The sequence below is a fragment of the Penicillium macrosclerotiorum genome (assembly GCF_028827735.1).
Source record: "Penicillium macrosclerotiorum strain IBT 26536 chromosome Unknown utg000003l_segment0_segment0, whole genome shotgun sequence".
NCBI lineage: Eukaryota > Fungi > Ascomycota > Eurotiomycetes > Eurotiales > Aspergillaceae > Penicillium > Penicillium macrosclerotiorum.
In genome coordinates this window covers 1,097,890-1,120,860 of record NW_026643083.1, presented here as the reverse complement: position 1 = coordinate 1,120,860, position 22,971 = coordinate 1,097,890, and the positions used below count along the sequence as shown (strand labels likewise).

Sequence of the window (22,971 nt, the reverse complement as noted above, 5' to 3'; positions counted from 1 at the left end):
TTGATCATGACTCATTGTGTCGGAGTCCCGACGTGTCCGTTTTTGCTCCATGCAGGACGGTTGGACACAATGCAGCATCGACGCGGTAAAAACCCCGAGCGAGGGAGTGGGGAGTGGGGAACGCGGTGTCCTGAGACGGTAAGTTCCGATGGCGGATTCTCCGAGAGCAAACTCGGGTCAGCCGTTCACTAATACCAGCACCCTTTCCTATGGAGAGGTTGGGCGTGTGTGTTCACCTCGGACCCATGTTGACTGGGGTTGGTGCGCGGGTCCGGGGTCCCGACATGTCGTAACAGCATGACAGGGGAAATCGAATCTATGTGGGACAAACACTCGCTAGAGGGGGTATTCCCGTGGGGAGGCATCGCTCGGGGTGCGCGGCCCCCAGAACTTGGCTAAATAGGAACGGGGACTCCGTAATCCTGGTGGAGCCCTAGCGTCGTCCAGCTCTGCCTCTTTGCCCATTGTGGTCAATTAATAATCAAGCCTTGTGTGATCAAATCAAAGCATTCCTTGGGCCTGGTTTGCAGGAATGTTGTCGGAATTATCAGCGCAGGGTGGAATAAAAGCCGTCATTTCATGAATGGTTCCCTGGTTGCTACCCCGGAATCCAGAGCCCCACATCTGAAGGTGGGCAGGGTTCGGAGGCATTTGCGAATAGAGACCTAAGTATATGTATATATTGCAGCCTGGTCAAAGTACTATCAGTCATCATATGTTCGTTAGTGTGCATCTTGATATCCTGATGGGTTAACTCCGCCAAGAAAGCTCAGAGAAATATGGACGTAGATCAAATCAAGAGTGGAAAGAGGACTAGTCTGCAATGGTTCCCGAGGACAACCAGGTCTACTGGTGCAAATAACAATGTGATTGTCGTTTCTCATATCGTATTTGAATATTAACATGTAGTTAAACCTCCTTTTTGTAGTTCCCACTCAAGAAGCCCTTGGGCGAAGGAGATATCGGGTAATGTGAATCGTCGTGGGTCACTGTCTTCACGGAACTTTCTTGGGACGGGGTCGCATCAAGAGCCAAGAGTGGTTGAACAAGCAGCCGCTCAAGATCTTGATCATGTAGGTCTGGGGTCGGAAGTATCAACTCCTTGCAACACATCAAGATTCCTGTATATGTGCCGATACAGAAAAAAAAGTGAAGAACCCGGCGAACTCCATCTACATGGAAGGGAGATCGGGTGGCCGATTTTAATTTTAGGAGCCAGAAAATCTTCATGATGACTGGCATTATTGTCAGAGCAACATAGAAAACGCTTGAGAAAAGCAAGAAAAGAGCCGCGGGCTTTCAGAGCAACATTAGCCCCATTAGAATCTTGTGTACCAAAAATGAGTCGGAACTGAACAGTGGAAAAACATACTCTCAATGCGGAGTGTGCCTTTTTCATTTCCCTAACCACGAGGAAAACGAAGGCGAATACTTCCCATGAAGCCATCATATGCAAACAGAGGCAAAAGAGGTTGAAATAGACCCGTGTCTGAGTGCGCGCAACCCATTCTTTTGTAGATGTGTCTCCTTTCACCCAATGGATATACCCAGATAGATATGAAAGATAGAACCCCATATTCACAAATGAAAACGTGAATACCAAACAAAGAAAACCACCATTAGCAGCTTTGAGACAGTGGTATCTCTTCCCGGTTCCTAAGACAGGTTCTGAGAAGTGTAGAATGGTTTTTTGAAACACGTAGAATAATGCACAAAATGTCAGGGTGTCAATAAGTTCAATAAACAGCGGCCCTAGACAATAATAAGGCTTTACCAGTGTTAATTGAAGCTCAAAAAACTCCTGTACAGACTGGATAACCTCGGAACTACACAAAATATTCGAGATTAATGCCTATGATCTTGAGAAATGACTCAAAAACCATCGCAACTCACGCTATGTAGGTTGATAATATTCCCGGGAGAGCCCATAATGGAAGTACCTCCAAACCATTTCTTGTCTGTTTTTGGACGTAATAAATAGCATTTGAAAATGCTAGAAGAACGAAGAGGGCTGTGACTTCACAAAAGAGTCCAACGATATAGAGACTCCTCCATCCTGTTTCAGACTCCACCTTCAAATTAATTCTCCAGTCGTTCCTTAGTGGTGCTTTCATGCTCTGGAAATTTGAAAGAGACAAAAAGAAACCCCAATAGAAGAAATGAGGCTTTGAGAAAATAAGATTTCAGCTCTCAAATATACTATCAACAACATTAAAAGAGAGGCTCTCATTTATTCTCAGGGTACAGTGGGACGGCTGTGCAAACGCGGGGGCCAAGATTCGTCGTTGGTCAGATCTGTCCAACTGGGGCTGTATTAGCGGCAGTGCAAATACCACTAAGCATGGGGCCGAAATTTCCAGGAATCTTTGCCCATGGAAGGATAATCATTGGTACTTTTTCGCCTGCTTCTCCACTTGGAAGCGCAGGGTCTTACTGTTTTCTGCTATTTTCTCACAGGGCAAATGCAACATGGCTATTCTCGCGCATTGAAATTACACTGATAGTCTAAGTCCATCCGCGGCTCCCTGGAAGAAAGATATTTCCTCAATGATGCCGAGGCTTGGCTGTCAAGGCTTGGATCTAAACGAAGGAAGCTTGTTCTTTCGACTTGTTTAGATAAAATCAAGCTAGGGGAAAATATATGGTGGCTGTGACGTTCTCTTGAATCCGAGCACTACCAAAAAAGAGTCTGGGCCATACTCTAGCATTGTGATGTACTAGTATGGCGAGCTATCACCTACCATTCCCTCCGCTCAAAAAAGAAGCTTTAGTTCTTGGGGAGATCATAAACATCGATCCGACTAATAACTTGAGAAATATAGCCCTTCAGGTTAGAGATCAGCCAATGTGGCTAATCTGAGCCCGTGGCTAGCATGACAACATACGTGAATTTTTTGACAGGAGGTAGGCCTAAAGAGGTGACTTACTCTTCTACTGGAGTTTCAGTAGCGCTGCTCATGTGAAATGCTCCGAGCCATGCCCATTAGGTCTAATTAACTCCTAGTCTTGCCTGCTGCACTGGTATATTGAGATGTAGATTCCCAACGAGAATCGCGTTCAACCTCAAGGAAATACCTCTGCACAAGTCTTTCCCTCAATGACCTTGGAGTTGACTGGAAGGATAAATTCTTTATTTTATGAAAGTCAAGGGGCAAAATGGGGGTAACAGAAACTATTCTAAGTGGGTACTTTTTCTCCGGTGGGTGTTTTCCAGTGCGGGTGTTTTCCGGCTAGGCAGAACTACATCTGTACACACCGAAATCAGCTTTCATTCTTGTACCGGTTCCCACGAGACATAACGAACAACTAATTTTTACGGTTGACTCTATAGGTTAGTCAAAGACATATATTGGACTTTGACTCGCCATTAATCGTATACTCGAATCTTTTCAGCCATGTCAACGATCATTCGGGGTCTGTCTGGGAACGCTAGACCAGCAAGAGTCCAACAACTCAGTTTCCACCGTGTCCTTGCCAGGTTTGAGCAACATTCAAGATTTTAGAATATATGAATAACCAGTAACCAATTTTCATATAGGAGATATGCATCGACGCAGAGAATTACCACTCAAATGGCCCAAGATCGCCTAGCAGCTCAACGTCGCAATCGCCCAGTCTCTCCTGCCATGACGGTCTACAAATGGACTTACGAGTCGTCCGTATCCGCACTTCAGAGAATTACTGGAATATTGCTTTCAGGAGGGCTCTATGGGTTCGCAACCTTATATCTTTTGGCTCCCGCCATTGGATTCCAATTGGATTCAGAATCCATGATTGCCGCGTTTGGCGCACTGCCTGTTACAATCAAGACAGCTTTGAAGTTCGGTATTGCAATGCCTTTCACATACCATGGATTCAATGGTTTCAAGCACCTTATATGGGATACGGGCCGATTGTTAAGCAAGACCACGAATGGAAAAGCTTCCTGGGCAGTACTGGCATGCAGTGTAAGCGCATCTTTGATGCTGACCTTCGTCAATTTCGAATCATATCCAGAGGAAAATTAGCTCCTAGCTCCGGCGCCTTAATTTTGAAGCATACAGGAGAGGTCTTGAAGATATTTATTCTTCGCCTTGAGCTGATGGCAAAATTTTATGTACAGATACCATTGTTTCTCTAGCAACTTCATCGGATTTTGACAGTGGTGTTTGCAGCAAATGTCTTGCGAAGACCCACAAATCCTTCGCATGAGTCATGAAACCTGCCCGATATATTTGTTCCTTCGTCAATAGAGGTTTTAGATACTCCCATAGAGACATCCATCTCATAAGAGCGCGCTCAATTTGACCGTTCGCATCACCTGTATGGCAGAGACTCGAGCGCAATCCAAAGATGATTGGATGGAATGCTCCATTCCAATTAGGCTGGGTGCTCAGAGGCAAGGTAAAATGCGATAGGAGACTTACCGGACACAATTATAAAAAGAGTAAATATGTTCAGGTTTTGAAAACGGGCATCTTTGGTCCCTTCCCATGTCTCAGAGAGCAGCTCACGTATGAAGTGGCATAAAGAAGGTGGCCGTTCAAACTTTCTCTCGTTTGTTGCCCACAATTTCCAGGTCTTGTCGTCCGAGATATCAATTCCATAATCCTCGGCCGGGAGATCAAAATCCAGTTCAGTGGATGCAAATATTGGAGGATTGTTAAAAAACATAACAAAATAGCCATCCATTAAACATATCGAAGCCATCATCCTACAAACTCGCGGTCAATGGTCAGTAACCGATTTTGAAGGGTCATAATATAGCTTGCTAACCTGATGCACATTTCATTTCTAATAAATTGAGTCCGGTCCAATGACGCATCTTGGTTATGCCATCGATTTTTGACCCGCGTTAAGTGTGTAGCCCGTGCAACCGATACCAGAGCCGGATATCTTTGGACTCGAATACGACGTCTCGTTTCTCTTCTGGGACTGGAGAGTTGGATCAGAATGATCAGAATCGAGGCTTGAACAATTTCGATCTCATTCAAATCGAGCCCATTACCCTGCAACTCTCTCCTGCCGTACATGAGGCGTATAAAAGCAGGGCTGTCGAGAACTGCAACCTCTGCAATTTCACCGTATCCTGTAGCCTGGGATCTCAAGGTGTCAGATAAACCACAATTTGCACCCATGAGAAATATCGACAAAAGTAAAGGCGTAGAGACGACTTCCAGGTTGAAAGTGGACTTCAAAACAATCCGAGACCGAGGGCGGACTGTGTGGTCGAAGTATGCCATAATGCAGTCATGGATATTCTCTTGATTGAAGAGTTCTCGAGCGTGATCAATATCGAAATCTTCGGAAATGTCAGGTTTCGAGGAGTATGTAGTCGCCAGACAGTCCAATATCCTAATCGCGGCCGCGTGTCGTTTATCTGGATCCTCCAGCCCGATTGGTAACGGTGAGTCTTGGGAGGGGGCACTGGTTGATAAAGAGCCAAAGAATATGTTCCACGAATCTTCAGAGAACAATTCATCTCTGCTAGCTTGTAATTCAAGACTTGGCAAGTTAGCATCGGAGCTTCTGCGGCAATCCTCTTTGGTCGCGAGATCAGAAAGGACCTGGTTCACATTCCCTGGGTGAATTTCACTTGAGGCCGAATAATTCAACAAGAATGGTACAGATACTCTCTCGGGTCTCTGTGGCACCTGCATTGATGTTTTTTGCTTGCTTTGACAGCGGATTGAGACCCCAGAGGCTCTAGATCTGAGGTCCACAGGCTCCTTGGAGTGGCCTTTCAGACGGTTATATGAGCAAAGTAAATTGTGTGCATGGCACGTATGGCATGGTATGTCACCATCACATGTTGTTTTATTTTTCACACAAAGATCACATGCCTTGGGTCGACGGCCAGGTTTGCTGGCACGAGGTTTAGGGTGGCTGCCAATAAGGGTGCAGCTCCGGTAGTGTCTACGAAGTGTATCACTAGTCAAATCAGCTATAGCAGTACCACAGTATACTGTGATTAGCTGACTAACTTTCGAGAGTATTTACGACCGCAGAATTCGCATGAAACTTGAGCTTGAAGGTTATCTAGAACAGAATGTTAGTGTTCAGGGAGAATAGAAAGGGCGCTTTTTTTACAAGTTACAAGGCTCGACCATACTTACGGGATGCTCTATGTCGACGTAGATGTTCCCTAGTAGAAAACACATGACCGCACATGTCGCATGTGTAGTGCGAACTTGACATCTTGTATTCATCAGAGCCAGTGCGTTCCTTGTTCATCAGCAGCTCGGGTTTATTTGAGGCGAAAGCCATCCGTTGGCGGTGAGCCGAAAGGAGGGGCCTCGTATCTGCCGTCTCTGGGAGGTCGAGCATGAACCGAACATTCTGGTTCATATTTCCTCTCATGAGTCACGCAGTTTATCTCCTCTCTTTGAAAATACGATTACTGTGATAAATTTGCTCTTCTACAGCTTTGATGTTCCTTGTAAAGCCGATGTCGAGCGATATTTGAGCATCGTCATCAATCATGTTTGAGCGAATTGTGGATATATACATCGCGTCATGAGCTTCTAGCTGACCCGAATTACCCGGTAATATCGGATAAAATGCAAAACCCAAGAGTAAATTAATTTATCGTTGTCTTATTATTGTCATAAAGGAGTGGTCATACGGTTGATATCTCATATCGTATTATAAACATCAATTCACAGTCGGAGACCGATGGCGTGAATTGCTCGCAACTAACATTCCGAATATGGTCATCCTTCGTCGATCATAGCAGAATCGACGGGAAAGCCATGGATGGGGTGAAAAGTCTCAGGACTGAGTCTAAAAGGCCACCATCAAGCTGGCCATGGCAACAAACGAAGCGGCCCAGCGAGCCAAGCTCATGTCGGGGGCAGAGATACCCGCGCCACTATAAGCAGCGACCGAGCTTGCAGCGCTAGAGGCGGACGAGCTAGCAGTTGATGCAACTGGGGTCGAGGTTACTGGCGATGCAGACCGAGCAGGGCTAGTGGGAATGACCGGGTAGGAGGTCGGGCTAGCAATGGGCGGCGGGGTTGAAACAGCGGCAACAGAGGATGTCACAGCGGAGGAGGCAGCAGCAGCAGCACAAGAGTCACTAGTCAACTCAATGCTCACGCACTGCGACACGGAAGTGCTGTTGGTGGTGTAGACGTTACGTCCATCATTCTCGCCAGTCTCGCAAGCAATGAAGGCGGAGCTACCATCGAACTTAAGCAACCCGGAAGAGGTCAACGAGAAGCCAGAGGTGCCAGTAGCCCCTTCATCACACTGAAATTGGGTGGCCTCCGCTAGAAACCAATGTCAGTCAATATTCTGATGATATCCCAGTGTCATTGAACAAGCTATACTCACAAGTAATAATGCATCCACGGCCTTCACTGTCGGTAATAATTGAGTTCGATAGACAGAACTCAGCAGCCGACAGGCTGTCATCGCCGACACGGACCTGACCGTCACTCAGCTGGCCAAGTGTGCCAGATGCACCACCGGAGGCAGTCAGTTCGAAGCAGCAGCTGTCACTGCGACCAACTAGAGCATTGGCCCCAGCCACCAGGGCAGCGATAGCAATGGTGCTCTTCATGATGTTCTATCAATGTTCTATACAAGAATAAAATTGACAAAGAGTCTCACGAGCGAGTGTTATCAGTGTTGTTTCGAAACGAAGGTTTGCGGCCAGAGATGAGTAGACGAACTGGTGAGTATCAACTGAGAATTTGATACCCTTTCAGGGGTTTAAGTAGCCACTCAAGCAATGTTGACCTCTTGACTCGGCTTTTGAAAACAAAAATAAAATAAAATAAATAAAAAAAGACTTACGCATCATTCACGGTGGCTACGAAAACAGGTATTGGGCAATCTTCGATGATGATTCGGGCTCGCCGTTTGATTTGGAGGGATCTATCAACCCGATGATCCTTTCAATTGGCCCACCCCTCTGATTGCTCGCCAGTTGCAGGCATTAATCGCATATCAATGGCAGATATGGGTTAGTAGCGGGGAACTTCCCACCGTGGTGCGGGACGCGTGTCCAAAGATTAGATCCCTGTCATAGAGACGCATTCAACAAGGATATCATCACCTCGAAAGATACCTGGAGGCCTCATACGAACACATTGAAGAGATAGAAACCGGCATTTAGATCCAACGTCCGATCACATCAAGAAGTAGTTGCTCGGCAATGTTGGCTACATGGTGTCAATGGAAACTCAACGCCTATGACATCTGCGATCAGCGAGTGGGTTTATGAGCCCTAATGCTCTTTGAACAGCTTTGGGGCCAAGAACGCCACCGCCAAGTTTACTGCATCCCCCAGTTAATAGCCCCACACTGTCTAGACAAAAGGCTGCATTAGGGTCGTTGGGAATTCAGGAACACAATGACCAAGGTATACTCTCTCTTTCCTTGACCACCTCAGATTTGAGTTAATTCTGACTTGGATAAAGTCCCAAAGGGCATTTTTGATTACGTTCATATGTTCATCAAATTCGCACTTCAATTGCTTGTGTATCTGCAATGCGGGCTGCCCTGCCATTTCGAGCTCCGCTTTACATGGACCAAGTGCGGGCCGCGTCATTCTGCGCTTAGCCTTAGCGTTCCATCTCCACCATTTCCTCGCCGACGAGCCACGCAACAGGTTTTCAACCATTAAGCGATTTCTTTATTATTGTGAGAGACGTTTTCTAATTAAAGTACACCCAAAATGTGATGTCATACCCCATAACTTCATTACGATACGGACTTGATTACATGGCCCGTAGTTCTCGTTCATCATCGCCCGACTCTTCTCCAAATGTCGCTTATGCTGTTTGGCCGTGGGCTCATGGATGCAAGCTATCTGGACTTCGTTCATTAAAAATAATTTTCATCTATATTCAGAGTCAACCACGATGCTTGTATTGATAATTTTGCTCTGAACACCTACATAATATACAATGGGATGATGTTCACATTGAGCCTTGCAGTGATTTTCAGAGACACGTATACATCTCAACCCAAATAATTGTCCGACGGGGTGGGAACTAAATTGATATCCAGTTTATCACCAGAATTATCATCATTGCTTGAGTTGCTAGGGTTTAGACAAGAAAATACTGGGATTGAATCTGGGAAACGCGCTGCCCTTGAGACGTGGAAAGCTCACCAGTCTCGTCTTCGCGCAAGAAAGCCATCAGTGAGCACTCTTGCTCTTCCACAGTATACAAAGACAGCATTATCAAATACAGACTGGATGATTATACTAATCAGCAACTACCTCCTTTGTCCACACTCTCATACCTTCCTCTCAAAACCTCAAAGAGCTGGGAGCGGTCGCCTCCAGGGCCCCCACATTAACCACATGAATCAGCGACTAGAAAGCCTCACATCCTATTAAGTTTTACCTAGGAACTTTCCGTCCAGGAAGTCTATGTCCAGTTCTTTCCTTCTCGGGCGTAACACAATGGAGCGCCATCGTTGGCGCTCGATACGTCCAGCAGTAGTGATGGTCACAAAATGACTAGTTGCCAGAAAAGAAGCATGGGAATGCATTTTTTCTGGCTCCCAATACAAAATAGAATATCAGTAGTATGAAAAGTCAATGAGTGAGTGCTTTTATATTTTGTATGTTATAAAGTACTACTTTATATATCTATAGAAGAAGTTATTGACGGGGATCCCCCGACAGTTGTACGATGGTCTACAAAAAGTTATATAAAGTTTTCAAGCACCGCTATAGGATATGAACGGGAGTTACCGATCAACACGCAAGGATGAAGGAAATGTACTGTATTTCTTAGCGCACGTATATATAGGTACGGTAAAGGGAGGCCAAATTTTGGATGCCAACTTCAACGAACGCCGGCTATAGGTTCCTGTGCTTCCCAAGTCCGCAGCTGTGATCGACTGGTAATTTGAATATTGCAACTTCTAAACTTGTGCAAATTTCTAATGATGCCATTAATGATTTTTCGTGAAATAAAAGTCTCTAGAGTATATCAAGGTCGGCAATCGCTGACGTGCGCACATCTAGATCCCCCAAACACCCAGTGGATCTGGGCCATCGTTTCCGCGCGTCATCTGTAACTTCTTCACTCGCTTCACAAGGCTCCCAACGCAGATCGGCCCGACCAATGTACAAATAGAAATTCCCCAAACTACGACAAGATAAATTTCTGAGATGCCGGCCGAGGATCCAGTTGCGAATATGCCTTGGCTTTGTGCAAGTGATGCAACAAGATACCCAACCTCCCCTCGCGCAACCATTGCCAGGCCGAGGATGGATGACGAGTAGAGCGATTTTGGTTTGGGAGGAAAAGCCATGGCGGAGCGCACTGACGACTTCGCTGTTGGTTGTTGTTCTTCCTGAGGATTACTAGCAGCAAGACTTTCCCCAGGTGAAGGCCCGCCGGCGGGACCCTTTTCCCCTTGGGCTGCTCCTTGGTCACTCGGAAGGTTTATTCGGGCTGAGTATCTTCCAGGAGAATGGATAGAGGGTGCAGAATTTGCTTCTTGTTTTTCCTGTCGCTTCGAAGGAAGGCAAAATAGCCGAATACCAGAAAATGTTCTTCCGAGGCCCAGGATAAAACTAGACACGGGGCGTAGCGAAAAGCGGACAAGCCATAAACCTGTAATCATCTTCCCAAAAACCATAAGGACAGCATAGATGATTCCGCGCCATATTACACTTCCCCTGAACATCTCTGTTATTGGGATCGCAAATCCGATGGATGCCTATATGAAAGGTCAGCAAAGGCACAAAAGCAGCAGTCATCTAGAACACTGACGAAGAATAATGGGATGAGGATTCGATTTGCTGGCTGTCGATAGTATTTCTCGTAGACATCTTGACCCGTTGGCAATTTCGTGGTCTCACAAGCTGGTAGCTCTATTGGTACGTTATTCGAAGAACAGGAACCTGTCGACAAACTGTTGGGTGCAATAGCACTATCTGGATTCTTATGCTCTATGAGCAAGCCATCGAACCAAGAGACTATTACACCTGTGAGGTAAGCAGCGAAGAGACTCGATGTGCCTGCATATGTGGCTCCAGCCACAAACCCCACAAGAAAGACTGTATGAGCAATAAACGCAAATTGGGGAGTCCCAGTGGCATCCGGTAGTTTGGACCTGAAGGGGGTAATTCTTTTGGCTATTGGTTGGAGGATGCAGGCACAAAGCAAGAAAACGCCCACTGCAAACCCGATAGAAACAAAAATAGGTCGTATAACCGTGGAAACACCAAATGACGAACCACTACCGCCAAGATTCGAGATGATTTGAACCATCACGAGCCCGACAACGTCATCGAGCATTGCCGCACTGGTGGTCACCGTGCCTAGCCGGGTAGCGATCAAGTCTGTTGTCGATAGGATCGTCAAGGTCGTCCCGAGGCTAGTGGCACTGAGAGCTGCACCGGCAGCAAATGCCTGCAAAGAAGTCGCTCCAACCAATTCCTTGAGGATGAAGGATAAACCCATCGGGACACAAATTCCTGTGATCGCAACACAGAGCGAAACGATTAAGTTTGCCTTGACGGCTTTGATAGATGTTGCGAGACCTCCTATTGAAATGTGAATGTGCTAATCTATCTCGAAGCGCGGAAATTTCTTACCTTCGTACACAAGCATAATCAGGCCTAGATATCCCAATTGCTGGATAACAGCTTCTGTCTCGCTACCCAGCCATTTTGCCCCCGGTGTGCCCCATAGAATGCCAATAAATAACTGTCCAATCAGCCCACAATACAAGAACTTGTCAAGACAGACGTTCACAAGGTTCAAGGCTACAAGGAATCCGGCATGGTTCAGCACGGTTGCTATTGGTGGCTCATGATACGCAAAAGCGGCGTTCGATCCGTCGCCAGCCATTTCAAGGCAGCTTTCAAGCCATGGATTTTGAGCAGGCCCCAGATATATGAAAAGAGGATAAAATGAAGAATTGATGGAAATCGACCGGAGAGATGTATGAAGTGCGATGGACTCGAATGGGAACTGTGAGGAAATGACTATGATGATTAAGCGCTTGGCGGTCCTTTCAGCCCGGATTTGACCAAGTTCAAGTCATTCGCAGTAGCCACGATCTAAGCCTTGGATGCTTCGAGCCCCACAAGGGAAGCAAACTCGAGTCTTGATGTATACTGATGTTAGTGAAGTATTTGTTGCCCGAGGCCCGTCTCTAATATTCTCCCAATCAAGAACCTCTAATTTGATTCAGTATACCTAAACCACCGCTACTATACGATCTGGTAGTCTTGAATGGATATTTTCGGAAATTATAAATAGCACTTAACTTTCTAGGCTTCCTACGCCGTGCGCGATCATGAAGCTTCTACAAAACATTGTTAGAATGATATTATATATTAGTATTGGTAACAAGAAGCTGGGTTATTGGGAGTTGGAAAGATGAAGTCCATTATGAGGGAATAATGATAGGCTAAGGGTGACGATATTGCCACGAGGTAACAAGTATTGACAGGATGCAGCAGTAGGCATGGTGAAAGATCTGGCGACCAGAGGAGCTCAAATAACCCACTAAATCCAATACCTATGGTAGGAAATCTACACCATAACAACAGTGGCTGTTATCTAGTGATGGGCGGCTAGGTTGACTTTCGGTATCTATAAATATGAAATTCATCTAACCTAGGCCGAAAATGGTGGACACAGAGATATCAAGATCAGGCACCTTCAAACTCAGCTGATTGCAGACTAAGGAATCAAATAGATGGTTCAAGGAAAGAAAGAGTGTTAGGTTAACAGATAAGGGATATCAATCGTAAAGAGATGTTCGAAAAAGGCCATAAATCGAGACAAAGAAAGGAAAGGGGAAAACACAGAATACATAATGAAAGAGAGAGGAGCCCTTCCAACAGTCGATTCCAGATCAGACCTTCTCGATTCCAGTCATCTGAACATCCTCCTGGGGTGTACTTTCCGTGACAAAGGGTTGCTTGATATCCATGCCGTATGGTTGAGCGTCCGGCGGTGGAAGGGGTTGGTTTTGATTCTCCGCATCCGGCGCGGATTTTTCGGGGCGCTTGCGTCCCAGACGTTCACACCAGTGCTCAGCACTGACGAGGGTGTCGTTGACGACACCGCTGACTTGACCCAAAATATCGAGTCCTTCGTTCGCCAGTACCAATATTCGGTGAGCGCCGACGGTGGCATCTGATGCAGCAGCGGGCGAATCGGCTGGGGGCTGCGATGTGCTCGCTATCTGGAATCGGTGTGGCAAAGATGTCAAGTGTCGTCGGACTAGATGACGGGCGTTCTCCGGCAAGGCCCCTCCGGCGTATTTGGACACCACATCCACCACTTGTTTCAAGGTGGAGAGAACGTCTGCCTTGACGGCTTGAATGCGCTGGGTAAGCAGAGATGCGTTCTCGGGGCTATCGGTGTTTCCTCTACTCTCTAAGTCGCCTTGCTCAGATTGTCGCTTGTGATTCTCCCATTCGGTCAAGGCATTTTGGAGGGCGACAATAGCTCTTCCGAGCCGACCATTCGCCCAACGCAGCCATGTCAAACAATATTGGAGGCTGCGGAGAGACTCTTCACTCATCGCCACTCCTAGTCCCGATGTCGAGATGACTAGGCGGCTCTGCCAGGTAGCTGGGGTCTGTCGCCCCGGTTTCTCCTCGTAGCGGGGAGATCGCATCTCGTCATACGGAGGCAGGGTCTCGGCCATTGACAGGTCCGAGGAGCTGCGCGTGCGTGCTGGTGTCATGGCTGTTTCTTCCGGGCTTTGGTCGCCATTAACTGTCGGCGGGGCCGCCTCGGCGTTCACCTTGCGACGCTTGCTTGCGTGTTTCTCGGCCGTGGATTCGCGCCGCTGCAGCGCCCAGCGCAAACCGCTCTCGACGCCCGTCTTGCGGCCGACTGTCCCGACAGTATTTGCGACTGGCGAACCGATGTTGCGCTCGATGAACTCCGCGCCAGACTTGAAACGGGCCGAGTACGACTTGGACGTGGTATATGCGGAAACGGACCCGTTGATGGCGGAAGAAATCAGCGGGTGGGATGAGGTTAACAGTGATAGCAACGGCTCTGGCTGCGTCGGCTCAGATTGCGCGGCAGGTAAACTTTGTCGCGCTGCTCGAGGGGATTGACCGAAATCTGCAAGATCAAGAATTAGCTGAACGGATCCTGGGTTGCACCCAACGTAGGGTCAATCATTGCTCGTGGGCGGTTCCAGCGAAAGACGCTTCTGAGAAGCTTTGGAAGCGGAGATGAAGGGATGGGGAGAACTCCGACGGACCAGAGCGAAGACCCTCGAGTGCTTGAGCAGCCTCGAGGTCATCCATGGAAAGTACGCTGGCGGCTCGGCGAGTACGATCCTCAGCGGTTTGGGAGTCGAGGTCCATCACGGTGGGATGGGCATTATGTAGGGTCTGGAGAGCCACGATCGAGGAAGGAGGGGGCGCGGTGGGATAGGACGGCAGTTGCGAAGTCGCTTCGTCGTCTGTGGCGACAGTCCCTTTAGTCACTTTGGCCGCATCCATGGCGGGTCGGAAAGAGGAAGGGCCTTTCACGTGAAGACGTCAAGGTCAATTCACCTCTCCTTGCTTATGTAACAGGCCCGGTCACGGTCATTTACGTCGGTTTACCACATCATCCCGACGCTGATTGGCACTCCCAGCACTGGGCCCAGCCCATCCACCACAGATTGAGAGATGGACTACCCAATACGGCCGACTTATGCGAGCGGTATCGAAGATACCGTGTTGTCCATGTGGTCCGTCTTGCCGGCCCCCTTCACATGCTGTCCCAACAAAACCTTACGCCGAACCATTGCCGGTCAAGCCTCCGTGCTCCTTACTCGATTTGGCGACCAAGAACAATGAGACGCAGCGGAAATGTTCAACCGGAAGCTTCCACGATCCTACATCGTCCCTGTCGAATATCAGATCCGCGCATCCCTACTTGTCCGAGTATGCCGGATGTGGCCGCGCGAAACCCGAAAAAGTATCCTGTACATAGAGTCCAGACTCCAGACTCCGTCCAGCAGCAGAGTTCGGATCACAGCCCCTACCGTTCATGCGGATCGACCCAGCAGGAAACGCTGCCCTCGGGGATTGATCCACAGGAGTTTTCCCGTGGAGAGAGAGGCTGAAATCTTCCTCCAATACTCCCAAATCGCCCCAATAAACAGACGGAGTTCATCCTGGCAATTGGGCTGACTCTGCCGCGTTGCGTCACATGCCAGCTGTCACCACGCCTTCCGAGCAGGGTGTTCTGTTTGACCTCCGTGTCTCGTAGTCATAGGCATGATTGGAATCAGTAGACCCCCTGTCACTACTATTAGAAATATCTCATGCAGCAACATGTAGGGGACAGAGTCGCGAGAGACCACCATCAAGAAAACATCGACCACGCGGACCGTAAGCCCCCCGCGTAGATTATGATTGCCGAAGGTGAACCAGTGCCGCACCAGCCGCCGGCGCATGTGAACGGGCCCCCGAAGTGGAGAGGACGCTTTCTCCAACGGCCCCATGGGGGTAAGCTAACGAGGCTGTTCCACGCCAAAGCCGACGTGACGGGCTGTTAGTGCCCGGAAAGGGAGGCAAGAAATACTCAATTGGGTGCGCTGATTGGATTCTTGTCGGGCCCTATCAATGGCGAACTATGTGAACCGGAGGGAAATGGAGGCGGTTCGGGCACATCTACACCGGATAATGTTTGGCAATTTTTGGCCGTCCTTTTCCGTTCTAGTGCTCACTCCTCGCCGCTTTTGCTCCCTGAGTCGAATTGAGCAGGCCTTTTGAGGAGTCGACGCTGGTGGTGTCGCATCACGTGGTGATAAGAAGTATACCATTGTGAGAGAACAAGATGAAGAATTACCGGAGAAATCACGATGGCTGAGGCAATGAATAATCTGGTATGGCAGAATGTTGTATTGAGTAGCTGCTACCCCTTCAATATCCCCATAGTTATTTTGCGATCTCAAAAGGGCCCTGCTATCCCACCCATCCTGCTGCCTGATGGCATACCGAACCCAAGAGCCTACCAGACTTCTACACTCATTCGGCTACTAGTCCTGTTCCGACACCTCCAGCTACATAGAGCATCCAGACAGCTTCATCCTTCTCTTGCTCTCTCTCACGTTCTCCCCACAAAAATCCTCTGCCTGCTGCTCGATCCTCTTCTTCCTTCTTCCTCTCCCTCTCCATTTCATTCTTTTTCTTATCCTCTCGAACCTCACCTTCTCTTGACAGAACTCCTCTTCATCCCCCATTTTATCACAAAATTGCTGTGATCAGTATGGTTTTCTGTCGCTCTCGGTAGACATCTTCCTCATTCGATTCCAACTCGTTGAGAAAGGAGGTGATTCCGTCCAAGATCTGCTTTCTTGTCTCTTGCTTAGTTCCTTGATCTAGATTGAGAGACCCCTCTCGTTCTCCAGTATGGAGCACCCACGTCGTTCTGCCCAAATGGAGAACTCGCCGGTCTCGCTCGGCTCTTCTTTGCGTGCTGATATCAACCTAACCAACCAACTTTCTGCACTTCTGGACCGGGCACATGATGACGCTGTAATCCGACAACTGAGTCTAGATGACTCTTTATCCGCAGAACATATTCTTCTCAGAGTTCTCACTCCAGACTCAGGTACAAGTACAACCTCTTCCTTCGCGCATTTCCAGCAAAGTCAACAAGCTCTCACTTCAGTTGGCTATCGTGTGATCGGATTCGGGCAGTGCGGTCTTGTTCTTGAGCGACCTGGACAAAAGTACGTGCTGAAAATTGCCAAACCATCATATGAAGACACTTTGTGGGATGACTTTGAGGCGCATTTCAATGTGCGACGAGCTTTTGACCTGGAGCAGAACAAAAACATCGAATGTCGTGTTCCCCAACTCTTCTCTTACGTTTCAAAGGACAACCAAAAGTGGTGGCAGGAGAATATTCCTTTTTTCCCAGCTGTTCATGAATCAGTCCCGCTTCCAGCCATGGCTTTGGTCAGTCAGCGAATTCTCCCATTACCAAAAGTTGGACGGCAAGCTCTGATCGATAAATACTGTCCAGAGCCATCTCGTGCCCTTGCGGCCTTGAATGACAAGAACCGTGATTGTCTAGCTCGTGTTTACTTGGGCCGGCGCCGCCTCCTCGATACCCTGTCTGCAAACTTCACATTACGCAACTTCAACCTCCATCTAGACCAAATGGTCGAGCTGAAACTTCCCGTCAAATACTTTGCGAGTGCAATGGGTGAAGCTCTGGCAGTTATTCATTGGTCCGCGCATGTGGATGGGTATGATATTGAATTTGTCCTAGGAAGTGAAGGCGACACTACCTACTCACACGGTCTTTCCGTTTCGATCAGACCTGAGTTCACTCCACAGCGCTTAGCCACCATGCAGCGACACACCGATATCGAGTCCCTGATGACAGTCAACTTCAAGCGGCGAACAATACGTTTATGGGTACTGGACTTTAATCTATGTCATATCTGGGATGAGATGGCTGCCTTGAACAATCCCGAGGGGCTTTTCTCGCATCTTGTCACGTCCTTTTTCGAAAATGATCCGTATTATCCTCTGCCGCTTATGGAACACGATTTAGACCAGGAGCTATGGGAGATATTTAGGGCAAAGTACCTTGAAAAAGCGGGGCTGATTTTGCACGAAAGCAATGCTGATTCCCGACTGGCTAACCTCCCCCCGAAGTTCATCGATGGTTGTGTTCTGAGAGAGAGAGAGAATCTACTACAGGGTTGTGGCCATGGTTATCGTCAAACAAAGTAGTACTTAGGTTCGAAATTGAATATCGCTAGTATTGCTGTTGCTCGAAAGTTTGTCTATTCAGATGTTTCAAGTTCTAGAATTTGACGCCTCGCACCATTGCACCAGTTAAATACAGTCCCTATCGCCGTTGATCACCTCTGAAAGCGCACTCGGTGGGCGTTGCAGGGTGGTCGCAGAAAGCATCTTGGCCGAAGGTCGGATTCTAGACGAGGCAAACAGACCCTATGAGTAAAAAAGCAAGAATACTAGCCACTGATCCTGTCCAATGTGCCTCACGAGCGGGTTGCATGACAGGCAACAAACGGTTGATCTGGGCTGATCTCGTTTGATTAGCGCCCACGGGGCCGACTGCGCTGCAGTTATCGGTTGCTAGTTGACGATGCTTCTTGGAACAAAGTCTTGATAGGATTGGGTAAAGAGGTGACAGGAGGTGCGCAGGTACTCGCTAGAAAAGAAGAAGCCTTTTTTTACCAGTTGATGTGAAAAGAACAGCATCCGGCGACCTGGCTAGGAGTAGATCGAGAGAGAAATATATATATATTAAGAGAAAGTGACGGGACCACAACCAAAGGATATCAAACCCAACTGTTTCTATTCCTGGAGAATCTCCTCCAATTCCACAACTGCCCGTCGATGGTCCGGCCTGTCCGTCAAAAGATCTGCTTTCTTTGGATCCACATGCTTACTCTTGAGCGCAACTTTGTAACCGACGTACAAGACCAAGTAAATGGGAACGCCGATATACGAAGCCACAAAGGACTTGTAATCAAATCGCTGTTTGCCAGTGTCGAAGGAGAAGGCATTGAAGATCATAGTCGTAGAAATGAAGAGGCAGAGTGTCAGCGCCAGCCAAGTGCCTGGAAGGCCAAATCGAGCCTTGAAAATGAGGGCATCATCAGGGATTCCCTGGGCTCTGCGGGCCCGTACAAAGGATACATGGGTGATAAGGATGGAAATCCAGGTCAAGAGACCCAACATGGTGACCATGTCGACAAAGTAGCCGAATATCATGGTTGAGTCGTGCGAGACATTTAGGTAAGCCAAGGTTGCCAGGGATGAAGAGATGCCCAAGGCGTAGAACGGGACGCCCCTGCGGTTGATACGGGACAAGAAAATGGGTGCCCGGCGCTTGATAGAGAGGTCTGAGAGGGCCTTTGTTGCTAAGTACAGGTCATAGTTCGCAATGGAAAGAATAAACAGCAGTATACATCCATTTAACAAATCGGGCACGACAGCGATGCCAGCCAAATACACTGCAACGACAAATGGCGAGGCAGCGGCGTTCCTCGCCGCATTTTTGTAGAAGGCCAATGATATCGAATCATGAGGGACAAGCATACCGAGAAGAGTGACGCCTAGTAAGTGGAAGACCAGGATCCGGTAGAAGGTGTGCTTGATTGCCCTTGATATCGCCTTTTGTACCGTCGGACACCGAGCAACAATGCCCGATCGTTCACTGCCAATGTACGCAAAAGTGGCCGAGGACATGGTACCGCAGGTATAAAACAGTTTTTCAATCATTCGATTGCTTCGGCGATGAACAAACGCCCCAGGGCGCTTCCAATATCGGAATCCGCGAACCTCCCGGTCTGGTCCCCCTCCCAACGCAAGAACCAAAGACAGTATCATGAGAGCGCTCATAATGAGAAGCTTGAAGGACGACACAAAGTATTCAACCTGACTGGGGATTCTGTGGTGAATGTAGTTGAGAGTAGTGATCACCAAAAGAAAGATCGTAATCCAAACGCCGGGATTGACTCGCTCTGCGTCCAACCAATATGAGATGACCAAGGCGGCCGCTGTCAATTGATTTGGTGTCACAATAGCATACTTTAACCAATATCTGTACTCATTATATTAGCAATTCAATCCGAGATAAGTGTTCAGTCAATGCCACGCACATCCAACCAAGGCTGAAGCCCAAGGCAGGGTCACAAAACCGCACGGCCTGGTCTGCCACTGTGTACGGCCTCGGCAGCCAAGCGGCAACCTCTCCCAGCGCAGACAGTACCAAATAGACCGCAAATCCAACAACTGTATACGAGATCATTAGGGCAGCGGGCTGTGGTGCGTCAATATAGGGATCCAGCTCCGGGGATGATGACTTACGCCGCTCCTGCGCCGTGTCAGTGTAGTTCAAAGAAGCCAAAATATAGTGGGGCATCTCACATTGTCAACGCTCTCCCAGTTCCAATCATCAACCCCGTTCCGATTGCGGATCCAATTGCTGCATGGAAATTAGAGCTCGTAGAAAACACAAGGAATATGAGAAAGTAGGGACGGACTGATGACGCCAACTTGTCGTGGGGTCAACGATTCGTAGATATCCACAAAACCTGTCGCGACAGACTCCTTCGGCTTCGCTGTCGAGGAATTTGATGGCTGAAGACCCGTTGGGGTTGCTGGATCGGGACATGCTGGTGGATCGGGATTTCCATTTGAAGACCGGGTTCTTCGCCCGTGGTGTTGAGGGTCCTGCATTGTACAGGAGAAAGGACGAACGAGGCCAGTCCGTTCATTTAACGAAAAGCACGATCAATTTCATTGTAACTTGAAATAAGTCCGAGGATGGGTTAGTATTTACATGTAAATCACGACGCAAGGCATGAAGGTAGATGCACGACTGAATACGCAGGAGCGAGTACGTGGGAAAGAACAACCCGAACTAAGAAAAGCAAGTGAAGTAGTAGGAGGGCAAGAATTGACGAGTGGAAGAGGAAAAAAAATTGAAACTTGGCATATTCATGATGAATAGATGAATAGGGATTTCTTCTATATGCAAAAAGAGAAAGAGGACTACCTCCGCAGAGGCCAGTCAAAACAAGCGCGTATGAAACAGTGCAGAGCAACGATGAAACATCCTAGGTTAAATGTAATGCCAGCATCTCTATCATGGCCACGTCAAAAGAGACCGTGGAAGACGGTCCTCGGTGACCAGCATCTATGTTTGCCTGTTGATTGTTCGAAGCCGTATAATTCACAAACGCCTGAAGTCGGAAGAAACGCCCGAATATGAACCAGCACGGGAAGGCCGCTCCGTTTCTCAGCAAAGGGCCGGGCAGAGCGGGGTGAGATATCATGGAAAATAGAAGAAAGGATTTAGAAAGGGTTTTTTAGGATCAAAGTGGCAGAGGAGAGGAAGAGAGCGCAAGGGGTATGGCGGGCGGGCATCACCAGGAAGGCTTCCGTCCCGGTCGCTCCTTGGGATGAGGGGCTAGATAAACGGGAAGTGTGTCGTCAAATCATCTCGACATGAGCGAGTCGCTAGACTCAGTACGTGGGAAAATGCGAGTGTAAAGCGAATCGCTAGACTCGGTGCGCGGGAAGTGTCGCTGGTGCTTGCGGGAAATGACACGATCTTGGTAGACACCCTTGGCGGTGCCACGTACAACGGACTCGAGGTATTCGCGGAAGTCGGTCGGCTTGAACTCGGGATAAAGTTCGGTGGTCAGGTGGTAACCGAGATACTTGGCGTACTCTGGGTTGTTGTCGCCACGGATGCCCCACGAGTATTGGTATTCGGCAAGATAACGGGGGATGAACTTGATCGGGTCGAACGGGTAGGTTTCACTGGCTTGTCGGGCCGCGAGGACTCGGCTGCAGATAGTCTCTTCGGGGACCTGTGCTCCGAGAAAAACACGGCTTCGTTAGCCCATGCATCGGGAATTTTGGAAAGGACAAAGGATCCTAGTTCGCTGATCTAACACCTACATAGTTGCGATCCACCTTCTCCTCGCTAATTTCCTCCATCAGGTTGTAGATCTGGTTTTGTGTTGAGACCAGGTTGTAGGCGAGCACCTTCTTGTTAAGGGTCCGTGGGTCCCGGATGATCATGGCCATGTAGCGACCAATATCCCGCAAGTCCGTCAGCGCCGTGGGGACATTTCCATCGCCGATAATCTCGTCGTTGCCAGAGGTCATGGCATAATCGACTCGGCCAGAGTTCAGGCGTGGGTAGCAGAGCTGGTACCACCAGCCGACATCGACGATGGTGTATGGGAGCCACATCTGGCGGATCTGGTTGTAAACAATCTCTTTCTGTAATACGCGGAAATACGTTGTTAGCGACAGCTGCTCTCCATGAAACGCCTCCTCGACAAAATCTGAAAACCACATCACACCACTCAACCACCAGGGAAAGCAGGCCGATCCTACCTCGTCACGAAGCCACATCACTCCACCAGGGGGTGCCACGGTGATGAAGCCACAGGGAATGAATCGCTTGACTCCGGTCTTCTTTGCAGCTTTGGCGAGCGGAATTTGATCCTGCTGCTCAGCAGGCCCGACGCAGCTAATGACTACATCGATCTCGGCCAGCGCTTCGATGAGGTGCTCCTCCGAAGCCTTGAGATCACATTTCCGGATGTGGATTCCGCGCTCCAGCAACTTGACGATGGCGGGTTTCTGGAGAGAGGTTGGGCGGACAAGAGCGATGACTTCCTGAAAACGACCCCACAATGGGCATTGTTAGCAAATTGGGCGAATTGCTATAATTCCTGGGGAAGGGGGATGGCGTTTGGCGTACAAAGTGACCATCCTCGAGTAGACCGTTGGCGATGGATCCTCCGGTTTCACCCGCTGCGCCGACCAACAATACTTTGATCTTCTCCATGTTGGCGGGCGTTATGAGGCGATTTTTTTTGCAAGCGATCGATGGGCAGAGGTAAAGTGGTGGACAAAAGTGGACAGAAGTGGTGGATGGGTAGAGTTGACAAAGAAATGTCGAGAGGCGGAGTCGAGAATCAAGCAGGAAGAGAAGTTGGAAGAGGAACAGGATTCAGGAGCGACGTTATAAGTTCACCGTGTGCCCACCCACGGATGGGTTGCTACCCACTTGTCTCCCATCCGGAGCGCTGGTGGGTCGAAGAGTGGATGTATGTTCCCCTCGTTTGAGGGGAGATTTTTCGCGGCGGTTCGGTCGGGTTTGCGGACGTCATGGGCTCTCGGATCTTGACTACTCGACTAGACTCCTCGATCCCTTCTGGACTTCTCCAGATGCATGTAATATCGTCTATCGTGCCCATCTACGTTACTTCTCGCCCTCCTGCTTCCGACCGTTCAGGGTTTGGTGATTTTTTTTCGCCTCCTTCACGGGTCGGTCGGGACCAGAGCCCTAACCAGACTCGGAGTCGCCCTTACGTCATGTCACACGGCTTCCCGTGAGCGTGGATGGTCATGGTCATGATGATGTTGGAGCCCTGCCCTTTCTCCAGCCACGCGAGGGCGACTCTTCGAGGCGCAGCATCAGTTGACATAGTTGACACAGTTGATGCCTCCACGCCTTTATGTGGTCC

General features: G+C 48.7%; 8 protein-coding genes across 8 annotated transcripts; 2 read left to right on the top strand and 6 right to left on the bottom strand.

Annotated features, from left to right (window-relative positions):
* Window positions 1-3,572: 3,572 nt before the first annotated feature.
* On the top strand, window positions 3,573-4,007 carry N7462_003300 (succinate:quinone oxidoreductase subunit C; the record flags this gene model as incomplete). Its single annotated transcript, XM_057075026.1, has 1 exon — window positions 3,573-4,007. One exon carries the CDS (start codon window positions 3,573-3,575, stop codon window positions 4,005-4,007), a length of 435 nt encoding a protein of 144 aa, XP_056934531.1.
* An 827-nt stretch (window positions 4,008-4,834) lies between these two features.
* Window positions 4,835-5,639, bottom strand: N7462_003299 (uncharacterized protein; the record flags this gene model as incomplete). Its single annotated transcript, XM_057075025.1, has 2 exons — window positions 4,835-4,914; window positions 4,988-5,639. The coding sequence occupies 2 exons, from the start codon at window positions 5,637-5,639 to the stop codon at window positions 4,835-4,837; spliced, it is 732 nt and encodes a 243-aa protein (XP_056934530.1).
* Window positions 5,640-6,762: 1,123 nt separating this feature from the next.
* On the bottom strand, window positions 6,763-7,543 carry N7462_003298 (uncharacterized protein; the record flags this gene model as incomplete). Its single annotated transcript, XM_057075024.1, has 2 exons — window positions 6,763-7,250; window positions 7,315-7,543. 2 exons carry the CDS (start codon window positions 7,541-7,543, stop codon window positions 6,763-6,765), a joined length of 717 nt encoding a protein of 238 aa, XP_056934529.1.
* A 2,423-nt stretch (window positions 7,544-9,966) lies between these two features.
* Window positions 9,967-11,807, bottom strand: N7462_003297 (cation:proton antiporter; the record flags this gene model as incomplete). The annotated part of the gene is made up of 3 exons (XM_057075023.1): window positions 9,967-10,671; window positions 10,725-11,500; window positions 11,552-11,807. 3 exons carry the CDS (start codon window positions 11,805-11,807, stop codon window positions 9,967-9,969), a joined length of 1,737 nt encoding a protein of 578 aa, XP_056934528.1.
* Window positions 11,808-12,822: 1,015 nt separating this feature from the next.
* N7462_003296 (putative clock controled protein (Ccg-8)) lies at window positions 12,823-14,437 on the bottom strand (the record flags this gene model as incomplete). The annotated part of the gene is made up of 2 exons (XM_057075022.1): window positions 12,823-14,051; window positions 14,194-14,437. The coding sequence occupies 2 exons, from the start codon at window positions 14,435-14,437 to the stop codon at window positions 12,823-12,825; spliced, it is 1,473 nt and encodes a 490-aa protein (XP_056934527.1).
* Window positions 14,438-16,339: 1,902 nt separating this feature from the next.
* Window positions 16,340-17,677, top strand: N7462_003295 (zinc finger protein; the record flags this gene model as incomplete). The annotated part of the gene is made up of 1 exon (XM_057075021.1): window positions 16,340-17,677. The coding sequence occupies one exon, from the start codon at window positions 16,340-16,342 to the stop codon at window positions 17,675-17,677; it is 1,338 nt and encodes a 445-aa protein (XP_056934526.1).
* A 591-nt stretch (window positions 17,678-18,268) lies between these two features.
* Window positions 18,269-20,158, bottom strand: N7462_003294 (putative amino acid permease; the record flags this gene model as incomplete). The annotated part of the gene is made up of 4 exons (XM_057075020.1): window positions 18,269-19,520; window positions 19,579-19,793; window positions 19,847-19,904; window positions 19,959-20,158. The coding sequence occupies 4 exons, from the start codon at window positions 20,156-20,158 to the stop codon at window positions 18,269-18,271; spliced, it is 1,725 nt and encodes a 574-aa protein (XP_056934525.1).
* Window positions 20,159-20,919: 761 nt separating this feature from the next.
* N7462_003293 (aromatic alcohol reductase) lies at window positions 20,920-22,289 on the bottom strand (the record flags this gene model as incomplete). The annotated part of the gene is made up of 3 exons (XM_057075019.1): window positions 20,920-21,297; window positions 21,389-22,117; window positions 22,203-22,289. 3 exons carry the CDS (start codon window positions 22,287-22,289, stop codon window positions 20,920-20,922), a joined length of 1,194 nt encoding a protein of 397 aa, XP_056934524.1.
* Between the last annotated feature and the right edge of the window lie 682 nt (window positions 22,290-22,971).